The 20,614-nt window shown below is 43.3% G+C and overlaps 1 protein-coding gene and 1 pseudogene across 1 annotated transcript; both read left to right on the top strand.

Moving 5' to 3' along the window:
* Positions 1-25: 25 nt before the first annotated feature.
* LOC127312490 (germin-like protein 8-5) lies at positions 26-755 on the top strand (annotated as a pseudogene).
* Positions 756-15,479: 14,724 nt separating this feature from the next.
* LOC139834124 (uncharacterized) lies at positions 15,480-20,116 on the top strand. Its single transcript, XM_071824529.1, has 3 exons — positions 15,480-15,616; positions 15,710-15,871; positions 19,797-20,116. The coding sequence occupies exons 1-3, from the start codon at positions 15,484-15,486 to the stop codon at positions 19,937-19,939; spliced, it is 438 nt and encodes a 145-aa protein (XP_071680630.1). The 5' UTR covers positions 15,480-15,483; the 3' UTR covers positions 19,940-20,116.
* The last annotated feature ends 498 nt before the right edge of the window (positions 20,117-20,614 follow it).

Genomic DNA, 20,614 nt, shown 5'->3' on the forward strand with positions numbered 1-20,614 from the left:
GTTCTCAAATAAGTATACTTTGGAAATGGCCACCTCTTCTTCCTCAATTCTCCTCGCTTTCTCACATTGGTCCCATCGCAGGTCATAACATCTGACCCTAGCCCACTCCAAGACTTTTGTGCCACCGACAAGAAGTCTCCAAGTATTATGTACTTATTGACTTATTTTTCAAGTTATTGCCAAATATACATGTCGCCTCTCTCGATATTATGATTGCGGAAATAACAATGCAACAGTCATAATGATATTTCAAATTTTTTGTGCATACATTTTTTGTCAATGGGTTTGTTTACAAGAACGCGATGGATGTCAATGCAAATTACTTCTTCAAGGCAGCCAACCTTAGCAAGCCTAGGATAACTAACAAGGTTGGATCCACCGTCACTTTGATCAATGTCATGCAGATTACTGGTCTCAACACCCTGGACATCTCAGTGGGGCACAAAGACTATGCACCCTTAGGTCAGAAACCACCACACACGCACAGTATATTGTATGTTGGTTTCATCACGTCCAATCCTGAGAACAGCTTCCTCTCCAAGGGTCTCATCCACTTCCGATCCAGCCCCGACCCTCACAAGCATGTTGTTGCAATTGCTGCACTCAGTAGCTAGAACTCTGGAGCTATCACCGTTGCCAATTTGTTGTTTGGATCAAAGCCACTAATCTTAGATGATGTTTTTGTCAAGGCATTTCAAGTGGAGAAGAAGATAATAGACTGGCTTTAGGCTCAGTTCTGGTAGAGCAACCACTAGTAAGTCGAACTACGGTTGACCTTCATGGAAGATCTATGTTGCAGAGAGCTTTCTTTAGTTTCTGGCTATATATGAATCTTAAGCCTTCATTTCAAAAAAATATAAATCTTAAGCTATAAATAAATGCTACATATGCCCCGTGAGGATGAATGCATTTCCACCTTTTGAATAATTAATTGTGTTTGTATTTGTCCGACTCGCATCATATGGTACTTTCATGTGTCTTGCTTCCCGACAATATATAAAAACTGGGGACTTTGTTGCCCTGGTTCCATAGAAAAAGTATCTTCATTATAATTTCAGTATAAGTTTAACATTGCCGGTTGTACATATATATGATGGTGCATGCTTGTATACCAAATATATGAAGGGGATATTCACTTTGGCTCATAGGAGCATTTGCGCCCATTATGTGAATCTACATTTCGAAGTGCAAAAAGATTCTAAAATAAAAAATTCATGTACATCTACACATTTTATGTTCGTACACAAGTTTTCAAAAAAAAAAACTAAAAAAATTTGTGGCTCCTGTAAAAAACAAAATTTGATGCTATAACACGACTACGTACAGGACATTTTTTTTGTACACGCTACATAAAATATTATTTCTCCACGAAAACTTGTGCACTAACATAGAATGTCACGACGTACATTAAAAAAATTATGCCAGAATTTTTTGACATTTTTATTTATTTATTATTATTATATTTTATAATGGGAGCATTTGCTACTATGAGCCAAAACTCCACCTCCATATCTGACGGGGTTATAATATTCACAATTGATCATGCCAAAATTAAAGGGCAATTCAGTATTCCCATATTTCATATATGACGACGATATTGACATTCCACGTGCCTTAAATTTATTGTACTTATGTGTCATCAGTCACAAATAGATGGCGAATTGTTCATTGATAACCTTGTCACTGAGTATCTAATCAAGTATTGTGCCAAAAATCATAATGATTAACTCGAATGGTAAGGTGACTGAATTACAAAACAAAATAAAAACAGGCAGGAACTACTCGCTAAATCAGCAACAAGAACTAGAAAATAGTTCTTGGGCCCTTGAAACTACCATGCGGACATTATCTCAATGTTTTCCATATATGTACGTAACTCATGGAGATATACGAAAATAAATTATTGTTTGAGTTGTTTCCTTGTAGCAAACTCTATGCTACAAAATATTATGTATTTGATGGAAACGAGCTCTATGAAAAAATATAATTTAAACTATCTATTTATAGAAATTTATTTTCTTAACAAATGAGCTAAGTTAAATGGCCTAAAAAAGTTGCTAATATACAACGTGTGCTCGCACTTCCGGTGAATAAATTTGCAAACCATGTTACTGGAATGGATGCAGGCAGCCGCTCATTTGTCCAGCAAACCATACCATTTAGTCCCAGTTGGGAATGAAGGAACTCAAAATATAGGAATATGAAAATTGCAGGAATTGAGATGTCATACTGAATTTGTACAGGAACCAAAACCACATGAAAGTTACAAAAACATCATTTGAATGTTACATAGGAAAAACACATGAGTTATAGACACGGGTAGATGAAAACATGAGGTCAGATCTGATGTTAGTTTTCCCCAACAATCCCGTGGAATAACTTATTGCATAGGAATTTCAAAGGAATCTCAGATTCTCATTCCTTTGTTCCAAGGGTTAATTATTGGTTTGCCACTACAGTCCGAGCATGACTCAGTTTTGCCACTAGAGCAGAATGGTGCTTAGTTTTGCCACCGCTTCTTGCGCAGCTGCTCTGTCGAGGCCAAACGGCCAGGCTTCAAACGTTTCCGTCTCTTGCCGTTACTGGAAGTGGGGCCAGATCTTACAGGTAGGACCGCGCAATGACAAATAGGTGAAGACCGAACTACCCCTGCTCCCGCCACACAGCCACACACCGATCCGCTGCACCCACCACCATCTGCGCCCCTGCCGGCACCACCTGCGCCGCCACCACCTGCGACGCCACCACCTGTGCCGCCACCCGGCCGTCCCGCGTGGACACCTGCTCCACCACCACCGCCTCCAGGAGCACCTACTCTGCCCCCACCGTCTTGCGACGTAGTCGCTCGTTCCACCACTGCGCCCTCCAACTGCTCGATGAAATGACTAGTGGCGGCGACGACCTTGGCGAGGCAGGCGTCGGGCCGGAGACCCGCCGTGTCCACGACTGGGTTCCCGAGGGGTAAGCCTTGTTCCTATTGAGCTTTCTTGTGCAGTGCAATAGTCGATTTGACATGGAGTGCTTATTGCGTTTGATTTTGCTTTTGGTGTGCTCATTGCCTCTTTGTTTATGGTTGATTAGGATGGAATTGCGGTTTGCTTTCTTGGTGAACATTAGAAGGGAGCGATTCATTGTGGATGCAAAGGATCAAAAGAAATTCCAATGAGGGTTTAATTATCGGTTGCCAATGGAATGTAATTGGAGTTTTAGACAATTTGGCGAGGTAATTTGCGGCCCATATCCTTGGGGTATGCATGATGAAGTGGAATTCAAATACTACGATGGGGGAAGTGATTGGGTGAAAGTTATTAATGATGAAGAGCTCGCTACCATGTTTGCTAAGCATAAGGAGAAAGAGCAATTTCATGTGAGGCTGCAAAATGATGTGGTTGTGCCGGCAGTTGGACCTTCTCGGACAGATTCATGTCGTCGTAATGGCAGCTCTAGCCAGAACAGTTCAGTTAGGGGAGCTTCAGTTAGTGCACGGCGACGTGGTGGCTCGTCAAACATGGGCACCGGCAGTAGGGTCCCAAGAGAAGTGGAGCCTGAATACATCGATGATGAAGAGAGGCTATATTCTGATGTTGTGCAGAATTTACGACGGCCATGTCGGGCTGAAAGCCGAGATGAGTGTGACAATGAGGCTTTTGTGATTGATGATGAGGAGGTTGAGGACGAAGACCTTCCAGCTATTGAATGGGACCCTGCAAACTCTCAGATGGAAGAAGGTACCATCTTTGCATCCATGAGTGAGTATAGAAATGCACTTGTGACATACTGCATCAAGGCAGAGCGTACATTTGAAGTTGACAAGAGCGACAGAGTACGTTACAGAGTGCACTGTCCGACTGAAGATTGTCCATGGAGGATGCACGCGTCTAAAAAGCGAAATAGCACGAATGTTCAAGTCAAAGTGAACCCTTTTAGGCACACATGTCTGGAATCAACCCTGAGGAAGGAAACAATCAGTAGAGCCAAGTAAAGATGGGTGGCTAAAGAAGTAAAACGGTGGGTGACAGAAGACCATCAAGTGGGTACAAAGGAGTTGCAGAATAAGCTCAAAGAAAAGTTCAAGATAGAGGTACCATACATGAGGGTTTTCAATGGAAAACAACATGCTATGGATTCTATTTATGATAATTGGCAGGAAAGTTTTAAACTGTTGTATTCATTTAAGGGTGAAGTGGAGAAGACCAATCCAGGTAGTATTGTAGATATTGATCACCTCACCGTGGAGTACACATTGAGGGGAATGACAATGACCAAAGAATGCTTTAGTTGTCTGCTTTGAGGCTTGTCGCCAGGGTATTTTGGAAGGCTGCAGGCCCTATTTGGCTATTGATGCTACTTTTCTCACAGGGAGGTTTAAAGGACAGTTAGTAGTAGCTTGTGCAGTTGATGGACACAATTTTGTATTTCCAGTTGCTTATGGCGTGATAGAGGCAGAGTCTGAGCAGAGCTGGACTTGGTTTTTTGCAGAATCTGCGCCGGGCTATTGCACATCCCAATGGGTTGGTAATTCATACAGATGCTTGCAAGGGTTTAGAAGTAGTCGTGGACAATGTGTTCCCTGGAGTAGAGCATAGGGAATGCATGCATCACCTTACTGCAAATTTTGGGAAGAAATTTAAAGGAAAGGTGTATACCGACAATTTATGGCCAGCATCTTTGACTTGCAGTGTGAAGAAGCACAACTATCACATGAGGCAGTTATACAAAAATTACAAAGTGAAAGAATACTTGGAAACACACCACTCCAAGTTATGGGCCAGAAGCCAATTCATTGAAGTGAGCAAAGTTGACTATGTGCATAATAATATTGCAGAGTCTTTCAACTCAACGATCCGAAAACTAAAGGGTCTTTATTTGGCGGATTTGCTTGAAAAGATAAGGGTAAAATACGTGCAAAAATTTCTTGTTCGTGCAGAAATAGCCGAGGCAAAATTCATGGGACACATTATAATCCCTTCTGTGATGAATGAATTGAAGCAGAAAACAAGAGGCTTGGAAATGGACATGACTCGTTGCTCAGCTACGACGGCAGAGGTATCATTTTTGGATAAAGAGAAGAGGGAATGGAGATATCCAGTGGATTTAGAAGCTAGAACTTGCAGTTGTAGGCAATGGTAGATAACTGGGTTGCCATGCATTCATGCCTTGTTTTTCATCACTACTCTGTCAGGTCAAGCAGGTAACATACAATAGTATGTGCATGATTACTACTCTGTATCAAAGTTCAAAGTCACATATGCACATGCCTTACCTGCTTTGGAGGGAAAACAACAATGGGATCCAGTGGACCCTGGTTTTAAGCTTTGCCCTCCAGTTCTGAAGAGAGCAGCAGGTAGACCGAGAAAAAGTAGAAGAAGACCTCGCAGCGAAGGAGCTGGACTTGGACCGAGGAGACGTAAGTGCACAAGGTGTGGTGGGTCTGGTCATTTCGCTAAGTACTGTGATAACGCAGTAGATCCAGCGTTCGGAGAGTGTTTTGATGTTTCAAATGATGAGCAAAATGATGATCAAAATGAGGATGCAGTGGAGGCTACAACTGATGATCCAATTGATGATCCAATTTATGATCCAATTGATGATCCAAATGATGATCCAATTGATGAGCCACAAAATGATCAAATTGATGATCCAATTGATGATCCGATTGATGAGCCACAAAATGATCAAAATGATGATCCAATTGATGATCAAAATGATGTTCCAATTGATGATCCAATTGAGGAGAAAATTGAGGCTCCAAATGTTGGTGTCCAACCTTCTGTGGTTGTGAGTTCTACTTGGTATGTAAATCTTGCCAATACTAGTGTACATTTATCACTTGACACAATCTTACCGCCCTTTGTTTTGTATAGCTCTGTTGTAGGTTCGAACAAAGTTGTGGCAGTGAGCTCTGAGATAGTTAAGGTGCCGACAACCAAGAGGAGAAGAAAAGAAGCAATGAGCACAAGGATCACAAGGAGCAAAGTGGTGGCAAGAAGCACAAGGACCAACAAGAAGCCGCAAAGCTTTGTAGATGATTGAGTGGGAACCAACTAAAGTTCATGAATAATGTTGTATTTGTGTTTGAATGATGTTGGAATGATTAGAGTACATGTTTGAACTATGTTTGAATGATGTTGGAATGATGAGATTACATGTTTTGAGGAACTCATGTCAAAATGTGCTAAAAAAGAGCTCCAAAGGTAGGGTAAATGGTCTCATTTCTAAGCAAGTTTTTTTGACATTGTCTAAATTGTCCAAATAAGTTCACTGCACATCTATTCCATGTAAGAATACTATGTGAGAAGGATTTCCATTTTTTTGATTTTTTTGAATCTTTTATGCTCATCTCAAATTTAGTCAAACCTAACTTTGACCATCATTTTATCAAGTTTTAAACATGGAATTGTAAAACTAAGCATGGATCCTTGTTATTCACTCCAAAATGAAGCTTTGGTGAGGTTTTTGAAACTTTTCATGTTCCAACCCTAAACCTTTTGTCTTCACCCTCGAACTTGTACCCCAGTGTTTGAGATATCACATTAGACACATGGTTTTTTTTATTGAACAGCATGTATACCATGTTTATCAACTAGAGTGGGTAGTATATGACATAAGAAGACTATGTGAGAAGGATTTCCATTTTTTATTTTTTTTGAATTTTTTATGCTCATCTCAAATTTAGTCAAACCTAACTTTGACCATCATTTTATCAAGTTTTAAACATGGAATTGTAAAACTAAGCATGGATCCTTGTTATTCACTCCAAAATGAAGCTTTGGTGAGGTTTTTGAAACTTTTCATGTTCCAAACCCTAAACCTCTTGTCTTCACCCTCGAACTTGTACCCCAGTGTTTGAGATATCACATTAGACACATAGTTTTTTGTTGAACAGCATGTAGACCATGTTTATCAACTAGAGTGTGTAGTATATGACATAAGAAGACTATGTGAGAAGGATTTCCATTTTTTGATTTTTTTTGAATTTTTTATGCTCATCTCAAATTTAGTCAAACCTAACTTTGACCATCATTTTATAAAGTTTTAAACATGGAATTGTAAAACTAAGCATGGATCCTTGTTATTCACTCCAAAATGAAGCTTTGGTGATGTTTTTGAAACTTTTCATGTTCCAAACCCTAAACCTCTTGTCTTCACCCTCGAACTTGTACCCCAGTGTTTGAGATATCACATTAAACACATGGTTTTTTTGTTGAACAACATGTAGACCATGTTTTATCAACTCTAGTATATGACATAATAAGACTATGTGAGAAGGATTTCCATGTTTTTGATTTTTTTTGAATTTTTTATGCTCATCTTAAATTTATTCAAACCTAACTTTGACCATCATTTTATCAAGTTTTAAACATGGAATTGTAAAACTAAGCATGGATCCTTGTTATTCACTCCAAAATGAAGCTTTGGTGAGGTTTTTGAAACTTTTCATGTTCCAAACCCTAAACCTCTTGTCTTCACCCTCGAACTTGTACCCCAGTGTTTGAGACATAACATTAGAAACATGGTTTTTTTGTTGAACAGCATGTACACCATGTTTATCAACTAGAATCGGTAGTATATGACATAAGAAGTCTATGTTAGAAGATTTTCCATTTTTTCGATTTTTTTGAATTTTTTATGTTCATTTCAAATTTGGTCAAAGCCTAACTTTTACCAGCTAACCCTATTCTTCTAGAAGGAAACCGGACCGATCCGTGGGTTGCTCTGTTTTGCATTGTAGACTGTTCACTGCGGTAACGCCAGCCGTCCGATCTAGCCTTCTAGAAGGTTTCGGGGCCGATCCGTGGACACCCTCGTTCTTCAACATGATTGGTTCCTTTCTCCACGCGTACGGTGGGCTATAAGAACACTGAAATGTCCGTTGGTCCGTTGGCCCATCCCGCGTGTCTAGGCCTGCGATGCATGCGCCATGCAGGCGCCACGCCAACGGCCCTTTCCACGTACCTCACTCGCCGACTCCTTTTAATGCATCGACGCAGCGTCTCAGCGTTGCCATCGTCTCAGCTCTCGCAGCGATGCAGCGGCATCAGTTTTGCCATCATCTCAGGCCGTGCCATCGTCGATCGCGTCAATACGCTTAATTATTTTTGGAAGACGGCTAGCTACGCGTTAATTCATTAGGAACCCGAATTATGAGCCAACCTCTTTATAAGGGACCTCTCTTCCTCTCCCACACACCAACCGAGCGAGCCTCTCTTCCTCTCCCTCTCCAAAGCACCACGCACCCAAGCGAGCCTCTCTGCCTCTCCGAAGATGCAGTACACGGGACCGACCTTCCGCGGTCCGCGCACCAGGCCGGAGCTACTCTATCCGGCGGACGTCCTTTTCGACAACACGCTCCGTGTGTGGGCAAAGTTGAGGTGGAGGACCGAGGTCGAGCTCACTCGAGACTTCCTCGACGAGGGCTTCTCGCACCTCCCACCGGGCTCGCCCGTCATGTATTACGTCAACGAGTCTCGTGAAGGCGTCGCCCTCAAGCTGCTCACGGTCACCTTCGCCAACCGATTTGACGCGTACGCCCTCCTCGGTGAGGTCTTCTGGTGCGGCTGCGAGTCAATCTTCTTCACCACTTACAACGTCTTCACCGATTGCGACGCCATCTTCTTCTCCGGGAAACCTATGCACTGCCTCCCGTACTACAAGTGAAGATGTCGGTGAAGACGGTGGTGCGGCGCAGGTGTTGTGGCAGGTGGTGCGGCCAAGATGTGTTCTCGTCAAGCTCGTCATGTGTTTTTTAGCTTTACATTTTCATTTTCTATGTGGTTCCGTGTCGAGTCGTGTCAAGTCGTGTGTCACTCAACTTATCTATCTAGGGTACCCATCTATCTATCTATCTATCTATCTATGTAGGGTACCCATCTATCTATCTAAGTTATTTCCTTGTAATGGTGGAACTAAGCATCTTATGTATCGAATTTATCTAAATTATTTTGCGTGATGATCTGGCTACCAATATTTGCATCTCATATATCTTAGTTTTCTATGATTTCGATGTAATATATCAAGGGTGTATGAATCATGAAATCACAAAAATGGATCCAAGTATGAACTTTGATGTAATATAAGTAGGGTACCCATATAAGTATGAAACAGAAAATGACAAACACGCAATGCTTGAAATCAGATAAATGCACCCTTTTCCCTCGCAAAAATATAAAGATGCACCCTTTTTTGTTTGATTATTTTTCCAACCTAAACCACAAACACGTAATGCTTCAAATAACAAAGATGCACCCTTTTTTTGGTTAAGCAGCGTGCATAAACACAAAGAACAAACATATGCCTCCTTACACCATAAACCAAGTCACGGACTAGAACTAACTATAGCTAGATTTCTTCCTTTTGCTTTTCAATATCTTTCCATCCACCCCACTGGTTACCAGAGCAATCCTTCACGCTACCAAACAAAGCGGTCTTGGGTTCGAGTCCCAGCCGCATCCTTTTTTGTTTGTTCATTTTTCACCGTTTTTTTAAACACCCTTCTCATCTGCCCAAAGCCAAACCTTTGCCACTAGAGAATTTTGATCAGATTTATTTATTTCAAGCTTGCAAATTCAAGCTTACAAGTTCATACAATTTGAAGCTTACAAATTCATCACATATTGATGACAAAGTCATGCCTTTTTTGTTTGTTCATTTTTCACCGTTTTTTTAAACATCATTCTCATCTGCCCAAAGCCAAACCTTTCCCACTAGCGAATTTTGATCAGATTTATTTATTTCAAGCTTGCAAATTCAAGCTTACAAGTTCATACAATTTGAAGCTTACAAATGCATCACAAATTCATGAAAAAGTCATGTCTTTCCATACAATGTCAACATTAAACATTGTGCGATGACAATACGACCTACAAATGCACAAATGTAATTCCAAATTCTTGATTGATCTTCGAGCTCTCTAATCTTTTGGTTCATCCTCCGTAGCTCAAAAGCTACGTCTCTGTCAATGTGTGCTCCGCCCTCCGTCTCTTCTGCACTAGCTATCACGGCGACCCGTGTCGTTTGTGGCAAGATGGGCAACAATTCTTCGTGCTCATCTAGCAGCTGATTCATCAGCGTCTGGACCAAAACATCGACCCAAATGAAGAAGCATTTTATCTGCAAGCGCACGAAAGAGATCAACCACATTGAGCACAAACTGTGCACAAAATACTGAAATTTCCACTATTCTTACCCCTTTCTCGCTGCTGCACACGTAGAACGGACGATTGGTGTTCTTCGGTGTGCGCGAAATCCTCCGATCAACGGCCGCCCGGCACCGCAGACAGAGGAGGATCGGCATCTCCATGCGCAACGGAAGCTCGAACCGAGAGGTGGCACGGGAGCTAGAAGAAGACATGGATAGAGGTGGCGCGGGATCTGAACCGTGAGGTGCTTCTGGCAGACGGTTGCGCCCTCCGTAGCTCCCGCCGTCGGCGGCGCTCCCCGTCAACAAGGCCCTCTCAGTCGCCCGCGCCGCACCTCTGCGAGGGACCGTCTCCAACCCCGTCGATTTCTGCTCACCGCTGCGAGCTCCGCCGCGCGTTCAGGGATTTTAAATGGGGTTGAGCTCCAACGGTTGCCTTGTGGGTCCCACGTGAAACGGCCAGCAACGGTCCTCTTTTCAAACGCGTCTCGCCTGGTCCCACCTGAAACAGCCGAGTCAAGGTCGTTGACCTGAATGAAACGACAGACTCACGGAACGAGTCGTTGCAAGCATACTAGTGGCAAAACTGAGCACCATTCTGCTCTAGTGGCAAAACTGAGTGTGGCAAACGGTCCTGTTTGGAACAAAGAAAAAGCGTAGGAATTTCGGAGGATAGAATTCTTAAAGAGTTAATAGCCATAATACTCATATTAGGGTGTGCTCTATAATGCATACAACTCAGTGCAGGTAGCGAAGATGTCACCTAGACAGTTTTTTTTTTTAATGTTTAAGAGACAGTACAAAAGTGGAGGTGCAAGAGTGGTCGTATTGACATTCAATGTGCATAATTTTTTTTAAATCCCAAATAGATGGTGCAAGTTGATTATTGAGAACTTTGTCACTGAGAGTATCTAATCAAGTATTGTGCTAAAAATCATAATGATTAACTCAAATGGTAAGGCGGCAGAATTGCAAAAGTAAAATAGAAAACGACAAGGACTACTCGCTTAATCAGTGACAAGAACTACAAATTAGTTCTTGGGCCCTTGATACGACTACTGTGAGAACATTATCTCAATGGTTTTCCATATATGTATGCAACTCGTGGAGATATACGAAAGTAAGTTTATTTTTGAGTTGTTTCCTTGTAGCAAACTCTACGCCAGAAAACCATTTTATTGGGCTGCTTGAAAATATTATTTATTTGATGGAAACGAGCTCTATGAAAAATATAATTTTAAACTATCTGTGTAAAGTAATTCTTTTAACAAATGAGCTAAGTTAAATGGCCTAAAAAAATTCTAATATACAACTTGTACCCACACTTCCTGTGAATAAATTTGCAAACCAGGCTATTGGAATGGATGCAACAGCCACTCATTTTTTTTCCAAGCAAACCATGCCATTTAGACCCCGTTGGGATTGAAGGAACTCAAAAATGTAGGAACATGAAAAATGCAGGCATATTCATATTAGGGTGTGCTCTATAATTAATGTATACAACTCAGGTGCACGTAGAGAAGATGTCACCTAGACAGAAAAAAAAAATGAAATGTTTAAGAGACAGTACCAAAACGGAGGTGCAAGAGTGATCGTAATGTCGTCACGTCGATCAGCAAAGTCGTCAAAGCGTGTACTTGGTCATAATTTCCTTTGGAGTTGTTAGTTACTTGCAGGAAAGCCATGACATTAGTCGGGATGCCGCGCGCGGATATGCTTACCTAACCAAGGGCTAGCAAGATACGCGATTGAGACCCGTCAGGTTAGTTGGTAGTGCTGACATATAGAAAGCTCGGTCGTAAAACAGAACTCAATACAGCTTAGTCAGTGTGATCTAGCAGCCAGATGAACACGTTTGAGACTAGTTCTGTCGCTCATAAGGTCACACCGACGAGACGATGGGGGGAAAAATGACCGTTGGGAGTCAAGCGGGCGATGCGGGGGGCGATCTCGTCGCCCCGACGCCGACGACGGTGCCGGGCGATGTGGGGGCCGATCTCGCCACCCCAACGCCGACGACGGTGCCGCCGTTGCGAGGCTCGCCGGTGTCCGGGACGCCGGCAAATGAGGCGCTGCTTGGGAAATCTGTCTGCTCGTCGGAGAGGCCCATCGGGAGCCGCTTCTGGGCGCTGCAGTCGGAGGATGAAGAAGAAGGTGGGAGCGAAGTTGAGGAGGAGGAGGGGTCTGGAGATGGTTCGTCTGATCGTGCCGGTGAGCGCTTGGCATACTACTTATGCCACACTCCAACGCCGTCGCTGAATCCAGATCTGGTTGAAGACTCTACCGAGCTGAATCAGAGGCAGTTGAAGAGGCTTCGAAGGCGGGATGGTCAGCGTCTGGCGGCTCGCGCTGCTCTTTTCTTCTCTTCTGATGAAGGTACGGGATCTTCTTCCTCTTCGCGGTTCGACATGAAATCTTACCATGTTAGTCACAAGAACCTGCCGGTCCTTGCGCCGTCTGTTTTTGTTGACGAATCAATGGATGGCTGGACTTTGGTTCGTCGGCGGCGTCGGTCGCCGGCGTCCGTCGGGAAAGTCAGAGATCCGGGGTTGACGGAGAAGTCAAATTTCTTGTCTGTGGGCCAAGCTCGGTTGCGGGCTTGTACACAGAAAACTGGGCGCCGTTCTGGCCCAAATCGGCATGGACAGGCTGATCCGTCTCTCGCTCAATTGGAAGGTGATCGCCTTCCCAGGGTAGCCAAGGTCGGTAACGTGAATGCTGGGTTTGCGTTTCGAAAATTCCTAGGGCTAACCTGGAAAAAGGGTGTGGCGGCGGCTCCGGTGATCCGACGTCGTACTGTCGAGGTTGCCATGAGCGGAGAGGGCGGCCGGGGTGGTTTCAACCCTGGGCGTGGTGGTTTCAACCCCGGGCGAGGGGGCTATGGAGGAGGCCGCGGGAACTATGGTGGTCGCGGGGACTTTGGTGGTGGCCGCGGCGATTTTGGTGGTGGCCGCGGTGACCACGGACCTGCTGGGGGGCGTGGTGACTACGGCAGTGGTCGAGCTGGCTATGGCGCTGGTCGTGGCGGCTATGGCGCTGGTCGTGGCGGCTACGGCAACAACCGCGCGGAGTTTGTCCCGAGAGGAAGGTACAACTATGCTGCTGGTCGTGGTAATGCAGGTTACGGCGGCGGGCGTGGCTTCCAGGGTAATGGTTTTGGTGGTTTTGGAGGTCACCGAAATTTTGTCCAGGGGGAATCCAGTAGCTCGGTGGGGGCAGGTTCTAATGGAAATTGGGATAATTCGCGGCATGGCGGGAATCAGCAAAGGTGGAGCTCAGGGCGGGGTGATGCCATGGTAAACCGGAATAGGGGGCAGGAGGCGGAGGGGACTCGTCGCGGTGGCTTTGATGCTGACTTTCTACAGCAAACTGTCCAGGCTGTGGTCGCGGCTGTTACGGCAGCTACAAAGACCAAGGATACACCGGTTGCTCATGCTCCTGTGGTTGCGCAGGTTTCGGAGCCGGTTGCTGTTGCTGTTCCGGTTGTGCAGGCCCCGGCGTCTGAGCCACAGCAAGTGGGGATGACACAGGTGATTACAGAAGGTGCTGACACGGATGCAAATGTCAAAGAGAATGAGAACCAGGGAGCCACTAAGAAGAAAAAGGAAGATAAAGCTGGATGTTTTCGGTGTAAAAAGCCTGGGCATTATATTGATGATTGTCCTGCTCCTTTCTGTGACATTTGTGAATCTATCCATCATGCCACTGCTGCGTGCCACCTGTTGAATGCTCCCAAACCAACTGCTATTCTTCATGGGTATGCCAATGAGGGTCTTATGTTTTTTGAGCTCGCATGTGGTGTGTTCAAAGCTAAGGCAGAAAATCCCAAATTGGCGAGAGTAACTGTTGAAGGGGATACCTTGACTATTCCAGAGATTATAGAACAGCTCAAGAAAATTGTTCCTTCTGAAAAGTTTAACTGGGAGGTTTTTCATTTCAAGGACAATATCTATAGAGTTAAACTCCCTAGCAAGTTAGAGGTTCAGCGATTGAAGAATTTTGGCACTTATATCTGTACTAACAAGGAGGCTTGTTTGGCTTTTGATTCATGGTCCTCAGTGGAGGAGCCCCTGCACATGCTTCCAGAGGTGTGGGTTCGTGTGTCGGGGTTGCCATCGGATGTGAGATCGGACTATCTAACTTTATGGGGAGTTGGAACCTTATTTGGCAAAACTCTGGATGTGGATATGGCTTATACTCGTAAGAATAAAGTGCTCAGAACAAAGATTGGATGTCTTGATTATAGACTTATCCCAGAAGATAGTGACATGTTCATCAGGAGAGGGTTCTATAAATTACGGTTTGAGGTGGAAATTGAAGAGCAGTCTCAGGAGGTTAATATGGTTGATGCAAACAATGGCTCTGATGAGAATAATGATGGTAACCAGGGTGAGGGAAAGAGTGGAGATGCTCATGACATGGACACAGATTACAAAGAAAAGGATGCAGATCAGGCAAATAAGGATACTGACCAAGATGGTTCGACTTCCCAGAAGGGAGTGGAAGGTATGCAAGAACATTGTGATTTGTTAGAGGACATTCAGTTTGGTACTATAGATGTTGTTTGCGCATCCCAAGGTAATCCGAATACTGCAAAAAATTTGAATCAAATTGACCTTGTTTCTATCTCTATTTCTCAATCTGATTTTTCTGTGCAAAATGACAAATTCGGCGCGGTCTCTCATACAGATTTGCTCCACAGAGCAGCAGTCTCGGGATCAGCGGACATTGGGATCGGTAAGCTGGGTCAGCAGCCTGCTATTGGGCAGGTGCTGCCCGTTGCTGTACCTGCACAGCATGCAGCCAGTACGGTGCCGCCTGCTGGCCGTCGGCTGCCTGGGTCCGCTCTCCACCCACCCGTGGCAGAGTCTTCTCAGCATGCAGCCAATGGGGCGCTATCTGAAGGCCGACAGCTGCTGTCGGGTCCCGCAGACGCCAGGTTGCCGGGTGGGGTGTCGAGCCCCAATGGAAGACGCGCAGTGACAGCCACTGTCGTGCATGCGGTTGCATGTGCGCGTGCAGATGGAGGCCCTGGATCTTCTGTGCTGACGAAAGGTGCAGCGCCGGCTGCGACGCCTTCGCCGGTGCCACAGAAAATTCCGCATGCAGAGCTCAGCCGGCCTGGACACAGCTCGCCAAGCGAGACTGGTCTGGGGCCAATGATTGGTGTCAGGCCTGGAAGTCTCGGATCGGCTGTGTACAACAATGCTGTGGCCCCTGTTGTGTCTACTGGTGAGAATGTTGAAAATATTTTGGATGATCTAAATTCAGGTTTTTTGCAGCGACATGATTTCAATTTGGCTTGTAATCCTGTACTTGCTAATGTTGAACGTGGTCATACAGGTATGAGTTCAAGTGAGTCGGTAGGACAGTACAAGAAAGGTTTTACTAAGGAAGTCTTGGCAAAAGAGAAGGATGATGTTTCAAGCAAGGGCATGAAGGGATCGGTGGGGGTTGCCTCAGCTACAATGTCCACTGGTAAGCCTTTAGATACTGTAGGGAATTATCCAGTGAAGGTGATGTCTAATGTGAGTTTATCCTTAATTGAAAATTCTGTTGATAATGTACCAGCCCGCCCAACTATGGAGGAGGTTATTGCATTTGGAGGAATCCCTCAGCCTTCACTTGATGTGAGGACTAGTGCTAGACTGGGTGGCCAGCCTGATGGGGATATGTCTCAAATGGAGAAGGCTATGAGAAATGCACAGTTGAGAGATGGGGCTTCGAGTATAGGTAATTTTTTTCCTCCTAAATTTTCTATTGTTAATATGCCTGATGATGAGATTATGCATAAGGCGGAAAGTTTGGGTATCTCGTTAGGTAAATCTGAAGGAGAGGTAGGGAAAACTATTAAGGGAATTAAATTGCTAGAAGAGGAACGCATTTTAACTATTCTGCAAAAAAATGTAGAGGAGTATGTAAATAAGGAGGAGGACCCTTCCACACTTGTCATGTCTAAGGTTTCTACCCTATGTGATGATCTGGTTGAGGATGATTGCATTCCACTGGATTTAGATGATCAGTTGGAACATTTAAATATGGTAACTAAGACAAAGAAGACTAGGGTGAGGAAAACGTATGATACTAATAATATCCGCAAAAGTACGAGAAGAAGAATTAAAAAACAATATTCATGATGCAGAATCTGAAAGGAATGAATTGGAATCCTGGGGGGTTTGGGGACACCGCTAAGCATTTGTTCGTAAAAGAGGCAATTAGAGAACATAAATTAGACTTTGTAGCCTTATTGGAGACTGGAAGGTCTAATTTCTCTATTCCTTTTTTAAACCAATTGGCGGCGGGTTATAGTTATTCCTGGTTTTGTTTACCACCGCATGGTCGGTCAGGAGGCATTTTGGTTGGTATTAACTCTGATACTCTCGAAGTGCTCAAAGTGAGTACTGGAGATTTTTGTGTTAAGCTCCATATTAAGTGTAAGAGGGATGGTTTTGAATGGATCCTTGTGCCAGTCTATGGGGCTGCCCAAGATGCACATAAAGCTGAATTTTTAGCCGAATTGGTCAGAATCTGTGAGACTGAAACATTACCTATGTTGGTAGGTGGTGATTTCAACATTATTCGAAAGCGTGAGGAGAAAAATAATGATAATTTTAAAGCTCGTTGGCCTTTTGTTTTCAATGCAATTATTGAACATTTGAACTTGCGCGAAATTGCTTTATCGGGAAGACAGTTTACGTGGGCAAGTCGAAGAGATATACCAACTTATGAGAAACTAGATAGGGTGCTCGCCTCCATTTCTTGGGAACAAAAATTTCCCCTTGTCACTGTGCGTGCATTGACAAGAGCAGACTCTGATCATACTCCGATTCTTATTGACTCAGGGGTGAAAGCACATCTGGGTAATAAGCCAAAATTCTCCTTCGAATTGCATTGGTTGCGACAAGAAGGTTTTTTTGACATGATTGAAAAGGAGTGGAAGTCTGTTTTAGTGGGTTTAAATCCAATGGATGTGTGGTTGAATAAATTGAGACACATTAGGAAATTTCTTAAAGGATGGGCAAAGAACCAAAGCGGGCAATACAAAAGAGAAAAGGACAGGTTAATAGGAATTATTGATGTGTTAGATGTGAAAGCTGAAACGAGTACCTTATCGAGGGCAGAAAGAGACAAGCTTAAAGATGCAAATGATAAGCTGAATAAACTACGGAGAGAGGAAGAGTCTAAATGGGCGCAGAGAGCTAAAGTTAAGCATATCCAGGAAGGGGGGAGTAATACGAGGTATTTTCATTTGATTGCAAATGGGAAACACAGAAGAAAGAAAATTTTCCAATTAGAACAACAAGAAGGAACCATTGTTGGGGAAGATAACTTGAAGGTCTACATTACTGAGTTCTATAAAAAATTATTCGGGGCTCCGGCGTCAAATAACGTTTCTATGGTTGAGGAGGAGGTGCAGGACATTCCCCAGATATCGACTGTTGAGAATGCGATTCTGACAGCTTCTTTTTCTGAGGAAGAAGTTCATGACGCTCTTTTTCAGATGGAACGTAATAAAGCGCCGGGGCCTGATGGTTTTCCGGCTGAGTTTTACCAAAAATTTTGGGTGGTAATAAAGGACAATTTAATGGCGCTGTTCAATCAATTTAGTGTTGGGGATTTGCCTCTGTACAAATTGAATTTTGGCGTCATTACATTATTACCAAAAAAAGAAGATGCGGTGCAAATACAACAATATAGACCTATTTGTCTTTTGAATGTGTGCTTTAAAATCTTTACTAAAGCTGGTACAAATCGTATAACGGGGATTGCCCCACGTGTTATAAGACCAACACAATCTGCTTTTATGCCGGGAAGGAATATTCTTGAAGGGGTGGTCATTCTTCACGAAACTATACATGAGTTACATAATAAGAAATTAGATGGGGTTTTATTTAAAATTGACTTCGAAAAGGCATATGATAAAGTCAAATGGTCATTCCTACAACAAACTTTGAGGATGAAGGGGTTTGCTCCAGAATGGTGTAGGATGATCAGCCAATATGTTCAAGGAGGTAGTGTAGGTGTTAAGGTAAATGATGACATTGGTCATTATTTCCAGACAAAAAAAGGTTTGAGACAGGGTGATCCTTTGTCTCCAATTCTTTTTAATGTTGTAGTGGATATGCTTGCTATCATAATTGAGAGAGCAAAAAATGATAATCAGGTAGGGGGGCTTATCCCACATCTGGTTGAAGGGGGGATCTCTATTTTGCAGTACGCCGATGATACTATTCTTTTCTTGGAACATGATCTCCAGAAAGCAGTAAATATGAAACTAATTCTATGCCTTTTCGAAGAGCTCTCTGGGCTTAAAATTAATTTCCACAAGAGTGAGATTTTTTGCTTCGGGAAGGCAAATGATGAAGTGAACCAGTATAAACAGATCTTTGGTTGTGATGCTGGTTCCTTACCTTTTAAATACTTAGGCATTCCTATTCATTTTAGAAAGCTTAGAATTTCTGATTGGTATCCAGTAGAGACCCGATTTGAGAGCAAATTGGGATGCTGGAAAGGCAAATTACTGTCCTATGGGGATAGACTTGTCCTTATCAATTCAGTTTTAACAAGCTTACCGATGTTCATGTTATCTTTTCTAGAAATACCTGTTGGGGTAAGGAAAAGATTGGACTTTTATAGGTCTCGATTTTTTTGGCAATCGGAGGAAAATAAAAGGAAATATAGACTCACCAAGTGGAATATCGTCTGCAGACCCAAAGATCAAGGAGGTTTAGGTATTGAGGTCCTTGAATTAAAAAATAGATGTTTATTGAGTAAGTGGCTCTATAAACTTCTTAATGAGGATGGGGTGTGGCAGGAGCTGCTGCAGAATAAATACCTAAGACAAAAGACCTTATCCGAGGTACAAGCTAAACCAACAGACTCTCCCTTTTGGAAGGGATTGATGAGGGTTAAGGACGATTTTTTTAGAAGAGGTTTTTTTAAGCTGGGTAATGGTAGAAATATTCGTTTCTGGGAAGACACTTGGATGGGTACAATTCCACTAGCTCAACAATATCCATCCTTATATAATATTGTGCATCATAAGAATGTAACTGTAGCTCATGTGTTAACTCAAACGCCTCTGAATATTAGTTTCAGAAGGCTTTTGGTGGGTAACAAATGGACTTCATGGTTGCAATTATGCCGAAAACTTATGAGGGTTAATTTATCTGATGAGAAGGATCACTTTGTTTGGAAGTTGACAACAAATGGCATGTTTACAGTAAAATCTATGTATGAGGATTTAATGAATGATCACACCCCTTTCTTGCGAAAATATCTTTGGAAAGTTAAAGTTCCTTTAAAGATAAAAATATTTATGTGGTTCTTAAGCAACAAAGTTTTACTTACTAAAGACAATTTAGCCAAGAGAAGATGGAATGGTTGTACTAAATGTGTTTTTTGTGGTGAACAGGAGACTATTGAGCATTTGTTCATCACTTGTCCTTTAGCAAAAATTCTCTGGCGAACGATTAATTTTACTTTTGCTCTCCCACCTCCAACCAGTATTACCAATATGTTTGGTAACTGGCTAAATGGAGTTGATAGACAATCAAAGGCTTTCATCCGTATTGGGGTTTCTGCCTTATGCTGGTCTATCTGGAGGACAAGGAATGATATAATTTTTAACAAGAAACTTTCATTTCACTTTTTGCAGGTTATCCATATGGTGTCACACTGGGTCCAGTTGTGGGCTCTTCTGTCACCAGAGGGACAGCGGGATGCTATGGCTACTGGATGCACACGGCTCCAGATGGTCGCTCAGGATATCTTGTGCCAGGCTGGCTGGCGGCACAATAGACGGATACAATGATGTGTAGTCCGTTTCTTCTTTTTGTCTTTCGCTGGTTGATTCTTGTATCAATTCTAGGCGATGCCTAAGATATTTTATATTTTGTAACTCTACTTTATCAATAAAAGGCCGTGTGCATCATCACGATGCAGAAGCCGGGGTTCCATTCCCCATTTCGAAAAAAATAAGGTCACACCGACAGTTCAGCACATGCATGCACCGTCATCCGGAGGACCGAATCGCTGTACGCAAGGTTACTTGGTTAGTAAACATGGCGATGGTTGCTGCTCTGGTGCGCTGATCCTTTGGGGCCTTAGCACGACGACTTCCCGTCTGTCTACTACAAAAAGCTCTACTACGACAAGCTTTGCCTGGCTCCGGTGATGGAGGGGCGAGGACAGCGGCGCGCCTTCAGCTCGTGCTAGTGTCTGTAGTCGTCGCTAGGTGGTTCAATGACCTTTTTGTAATTTTTATTACTTTTAGGCATCTTTGTACTACTGTTGATGATTATTAATAGATCGGTGGAATTTTCGCAAAAAAAAAAAAGAACAGTCTGTTCTTAGGCCCTTGGTCAGACTATACCGTGGGAACATAAGAAATTTCTCAATCTATAGACTATACACAAAAGAGTAGCCAGCTCGTGGGCTAAAACATTACAAGATATGGGACTATACATGAAGTGA

This window comes from Lolium perenne, chromosome 7 (genome assembly GCF_019359855.2).
Source record: "Lolium perenne isolate Kyuss_39 chromosome 7, Kyuss_2.0, whole genome shotgun sequence".
Taxonomy (NCBI): Eukaryota; Viridiplantae; Streptophyta; class Magnoliopsida; order Poales; family Poaceae; genus Lolium; species Lolium perenne.

Bases quoted from the DNA above. Each gene is read 5' to 3' on its own strand.
- LOC139834124 (XM_071824529.1), top strand. From the start codon at position 15,484: ATGAGTTCAAGTGAGTCGGTAGGACAGTACAAGAAAGGTTTTACTAAG. The intron at 15,617-15,709 runs GTAAGCCTTTAG...ATAATGTACCAG, and splicing joins CTCAGCTACAATGTCCACTG to CCCGCCCAACTATGGAGGAG. The intron at 15,872-19,796 runs GTAATTTTTTTC...CACTTTTTGCAG, and splicing joins AGATGGGGCTTCGAGTATAG to GTTATCCATATGGTGTCACA.